Below are 6,036 nucleotides of genomic sequence, written 5' to 3' on the forward strand. Positions count from 1 at the left end.
ATAGAGATCCATGTGTTCACATACCTTGGACTACATTCCCCCGTTATTCATCTGTATCCCAATCGTAGTTTCCATATATCGATTCTTATAGTGCATGTCAACCTTCTTATTATACTTGCAAACCACTTTATATCATTCATATCTTTTCCAACCATATGTTTGAGTTTCCTTATACTATATATCATTGCCTCACAATGTCATCTCCATTGAATTATAATCTATTATGCGTGTATGCTTTATAATCCTATTGATGCCTCAAAGATTTATCTTAACTTGATCATTGCATCTCATGCAATACCACAATTCCTAAGAGTCATCCTTTTGTCCTTAATCATCTTTCATGCCTCTATATTACCTTGTATCTTTCTTGCATTACGATATTGATTTGTCACTTAAGACTCAAACCCATTTGAATCATGTATGCCTTAAGCATTTTCGAATTCCAATTTCCATAATATATTAGGAAAGTTTCATTATCTGACTTCATTTTCAAGGTCAACTTCTATCATCCTTTGTTCCACTCCTTCATATGAACATAACATCATTCTTCCTTAACTAATTTATAAATTGTACTTGAAATTGTAAAACTTAAAACTAGATTCTCCTCAAGTATTTTTCAATACTAATACTAATATCACTCTCAGCTTACAGCTTCCTTTTTATAATCACATAACTTAGTGCTTGCTTTAACGAGATCCAGAGTAAAACTTCTCTTGAGTATTTCCTTGGGAATATCTATCTTAAACTTATGTCTCACAGCATGTGATCCCTTAACTTGTGATTTAGCCGTTAGGCTTCTCAGCAAGTTTTAAAAATTTTACGTTTCATACTTGCTGTGTATGATTATAATCTCTTCTCAAAGATGTTTATGTATTCCTAAAACACTTACTCTTAAAGATATATAAATACGTACTCATCCATTCAATCCCTAACTCATCTTCATAGGTTTCTAGGGTGTCACACAATTAGCCTCATGTTGTTACTAACCCTTGTCATTTTACTGTATCAAAACAGATATTACAAATTCTCATAATGATATTCTATATAAACTGATTTTCTATACCAGTCTCGTAATTCTTCCTTCACACTTTCATTACTTGGTATCTCATCTCAATATAGTCATCTCAAGAATCTTTCAAATTTTTTTTTTTTAATTATATGCCTATATACAAGGCAATAAAGAAGTTTTTCAATTCATTTGGGTAAACATTCTCCAGAATATTTAAGACTCCCAGATAACAAAACACAATGACCAACAACCAAAATTCAATTTGTAAGCTCATTATCGTGTCACTCCCATCTTACTCATGCATCATAGGCGTGAGGTATTCGGAGCATTATAGCGTTGAACAGTCAATGTTGAAGCACTGTAGCTATTAGAAATTTTCTCATCAAAGCTATTTGTCTGCATTCAAAGTCACCACATCAATCATTCTCAACCAGTGGTTTCCCTTTTAGATATATATCATGAGTTCCATAAGTATAGGTACCTTCTATTTTCTTGTCATACACACTAAGCCAGATTAATACTTTCATCTCATGTCATCTTTTGACGTTTATCAACATTCATAAAATTCCACCTCAAAACATCCTTTCCATACAGTGTAATAAATTCATGATAAATATACCACTCCACACATAAGTTGCTTACTATCTACAACTTTCCTCAAATTTATTGTCATCCCTATCCAATTATCTTCTTTGTCTTATACTCCAATAATCTTATTGACTTTCGGTATAATTAACTACGAAAACAGCCCAGCTTCCTCCTCACTTTATTCTCGCAATCCTTACTGAATCAAAATTTTATATTCCCCATATTCCATAATTTAACTTCATTGGGTTATATTTGTGCCCAACTATTACCTCATAGTGTCATAACATCACTGAATAATCCCCTTCATGCTTAAATTACAATCATTAACTTAATCACATTATCCATTCCGAATGTCATTTATAACCTTATTGCTTCCTTCTATAACCTTCCTCAATAATTATATTACCAATTTATCTCTATCATACTAAAGATTCCCATATACCTTCAGTTACTTAAACAGCCATTTTATAATACATTCTAGTCCTATACTTTAAAAGCCAAACTATTTTTACTTCTTTGTATAGATAATTATTATCTCTTTTACACAACATCTACTTAGAGTTAAGGTAGTGTAAAATCCTACGAAAATATTACATGTCCTTGGGATCATCATCTTAATCTGATCTTATCGGAAGATTCTACTCTGAGTCCTCCTGAAGATCCTCTTCTGAGTTTTCCTCCTCTTGAGATTTTTTTCCTTTGCTCCTCAATCCAAGCTTGTTGTATTCTCCTATACTCTTCATCACTCACGGGTGCAGCATTTCTTCCACAACCGGGAGGAAAATGTCGTACACCTGACACTTTTCTAAGGGGTTTACTTGCCACTGTTACTTTCTCCTTATCCTTTTCTGGTTGTCCCCTTACATTTCTCCCACAGCCTGGTGGAAAGTGTCGGACTACTGTCACGCTCTTCCTAGAACGAATACCTCCTTCGGCTATCCTTAATTTCCCCCTTTCTTTAACATGTTCCTTAGATTTTCTCAAAAGGGAACCTCTTATGCTTACATTAATATTATTACTATCTGCACTTTTTGGACTACTCGGTTCGGGTTGCCATCGGCTCTTAGCAGTAGAATCTAGCGATCCCTCGCTAATACTATGAGAGGCGTCGGGACTACCGTCTCTCCTAGACATGGTGTATGTGTCACCAGCGCACCTCAAAACCTATATGCAATCAAATAGTAATTGTTTAATTATTTATGCATCTCAAAAATAGGTAGATTTCTATATGTAGATGCATACATTCTATTCAATCTAACCTAACTTAACTTAACTTAACTTATCTTAACTTAACTGGACTTGGGGCCACGCAGTGTCAGTGTAGATTTCTTAAAACAACCTTAAAATCAAAAACTTTAAAATCCAAAGCTTTAAAATCAAAATATCTGATCTTTAAACCATGCTCTGATACCAATCTAAATTGTCACGACCCGAAACTCCCCATCGAGCCCGTGACAACCGCCGCGAGGCCTCGACAGACATTCTTCACCCCGAATGCCTATCGAAACCCCGTAAGGCTTAGCATCAACTTTCGCATCTCCCCGGTGAGCAACAATTATAAAATCTCGCATTTAAAAAAATCATAAGTCATTTTCAAATAAGAACAATAAAATATTATTTTCTGGCTCATAGGGGCATTTTCGTAATTTTTCGTCAAAAATCTCAAAACTTGCTAAAAATGTAATAGGTAAGCAGAAAATATATATTTAATGATTTAAAAACAAAATAAGTATCTAAAACGTTCATTTGAAAGCAAATTGTTAACAACTAGTACTATTCAAAAATAATTAATAAAATATTCTATTTTCTCATAAAATAAATTTTTATAGAAATATTCGTAAATAATTTTTCGCACATGAAAGTAAAGTAAAAATTGTATGAATAGAAATACAGATAACCAAAATATAAGTTTTGATCTGCAATGACACGTGGGCTCCAATTGACCAAGAGGATGTAAGACTGTGAACTCTTACTTTCTATAATGCAGTTCCGAGCTTAGTTCTCGTCCTACTCGACTATCTACAAACTGTCCTGAGCCTGAAAAATGTATAGGAAGAAGGGGTGAGATTTTATAATCCCAGTGAGTAAACAGATACCATCTAAAGTATCTAAAGCCGAGTAAATGGAGACAATTAAAATAAGTCATCATACTGTAATTTCATTACCTTTCAGTTCATTTCAACCAAATAAAATCAATCCATAAAAATCGAGTAATCAACTTGGCTTATGAATTTCTTAAAACTTTGGCTCGTGCCAAAACTCATACTCGGTGATACCTTGCGCAGGGCATCCAATCGAGTCCGCCAAGGCTATTAAAATTTTTGTATACACTTAAAATATGTTTTTAGTTTGAGAAAAATACAGTCGTTCCTTGGCGTTGGCTGAGTTCCTCTTCACGTGGTGGTTTGGCGTGAAGTGAACCCTAAGCTTTAGCCCAAGAGATACCCTACGTGCCTCTTCGTTCGAGGTAATAATATAATGGAGTTTACCGTGCCCCTCTAATAGGCTGGTCCACGAAACCCCCTCTGTAGTAAATAATTAATATATAATCCACCGATCAATAAAATTCATTCTAGCATGACATGGCAATTTATCGCAACCTAGCCTCTCAAGGCTGAATACACAGTATAAATAATTCTAACACCAAAATCAGTTTAGCCATTCATGCTCATTTATTGTGATAAGCCATTCAATTCAAAACCATAAATTTGCAACACAAGCAAGCAGTCTCCAATTACTGTATTTTCAAAACCAGTATTCAATTTTTCTAGAAAATTTATAAAATCATTTTAGAAAATCGTAATTTCTCTTAAAACATAGCAATTTACCATTTAAACTCATTTTTCATAAAATCACACAATTGCATAAAATTACTCTAGATAATTAAGACGATAATAAGTTCACTCACTGTTCTAGGAGTCGATGTACTCCTAATCCCAATCTCCAAGCACAGTTTCTGTACTTTTACGAGTGTACTTTGCACACCACCTATCCACAATGTACAATACATAATTCATCACATCAATGCTTGACCATTATAAAATCAATTCAGGTTCGGTATATATGCATGATATGATATACAACTTATCAGACTACCGTTTAAATGCGGTGTTGACCTAATTCGGCCTATTATTTCCAATTTAACTCTAAATCAATTCTTCTCACTTTCTACACTTCAATTATACCTAAATTACCTTAATGACTGTAAATGAGATTCAATTTATCAGTCTCGATAGCAAATTGCAAAAATAACCCTAATGGGTAAAAATTCGTATTTTTGCTCTGAAAATTCTCATTATTTTTCTAGGCTCATAATTCATCATTTCTTAACCAATTCTCGTAGAATGAAAATCAAATTCATCCTCACTCAACACATGCTAAATTCAGCCATTAAGGGTTGTGGGAGAAAATAAATTCTTTTCTTATTGTTTTGTTTCTAAATATGCTAAACTAACTTAAAACACTAACATAACTTAAAATCAAATTAATCTAACAATTTTCTCTCTCCTAACCCATTTTTCAGAATTGAATTCATCATAATAACTCAATTTCAACCATGAAAATTAAGAACAAAAGCATGGGTAAGCTAGGTATCAAGGAGAACTAAAGAAATTCTAACTTACCTAACTTGTTTCCTTGATTTCTTCACTTTTTCTTTGAATTTTCACCTAGGTTTTCTTGTTTTTCCCTTTGTTCTTCCTCTCTTTCTCTCTCTTCCTTGCTTGGCTGGCCATATGAAGAAAATGGGCTGATTTTATGCCTTTTTATAAAGAAACAATAAAATAATAAAGGTATGACACATGAAATTTTCTTATTGGTCCATTTTGAAAATTTTAAAATTTTAATCCTTTTTATCTCCACCACACAATTAGTTAATGGTCAAAATGAGGATAAAGGAAGACCATGTGCTGGAAAAATGTCCTGGTGGTGGAAAATTACAATTTTGCCCCTAGGGTGGCAAAATTACCATTTTACCCTTTTTCTCCAAATTATACCGAAATTAAAATTTTTCACTTCTAAACCTCAAATCTTACTCCAATAAGTCAAATGGGGCCAAAAAATCTTTTCTAAAATTTCCATTTTGTCCCTAGGTAGCAAATGACCATTTTGCCCCTAGATAGTGAAAATTCTGGTTTGTTTTCAAATTGATCCTCGAACTCCAAATCACCATATTAAACCATTCTGAGACTTTAAAATTCTTAATTTCATCGTAAATTCTCTATTTGATCTACTTCGAGGCTTAAATCAACTTTGTTGTACGTCTAGGTACAATACCGACTTTTGTAAATTTTTCGGGACTCTCTTAGCATGCAAACATGCTATCCATCACATGTATGTCATGACAAATATTTTTATAGAGTCGGGCTTGTCATGTTCTCCCCCACTTGGATCAACCATATGATCCTTCTTCTTGACTGTTTTCGACATCTAGCTAAATA

At 33.4% G+C, this 6,036-nt stretch overlaps 1 protein-coding gene across 1 annotated transcript; it reads right to left on the bottom strand.

Annotated features, from left to right (window-relative positions):
- On the bottom strand, positions 966-4,521 carry LOC108662862. The gene is made up of 2 exons (XM_018124586.1): positions 4,506-4,521; positions 966-2,761 (listed from the first exon to the last, which is right to left on the bottom strand). The coding sequence occupies exon 2, from the start codon at positions 2,729-2,731 to the stop codon at positions 2,207-2,209; it is 525 nt and encodes a 174-aa protein (XP_017980075.1). The 5' UTR covers positions 2,732-2,761; positions 4,506-4,521; the 3' UTR covers positions 966-2,206.

The sequence above is a fragment of the Theobroma cacao genome, chromosome 7 (genome assembly GCF_000208745.1).
Source record: "Theobroma cacao cultivar B97-61/B2 chromosome 7, Criollo_cocoa_genome_V2, whole genome shotgun sequence".
NCBI lineage: Eukaryota > Viridiplantae > Streptophyta > Magnoliopsida > Malvales > Malvaceae > Theobroma > Theobroma cacao.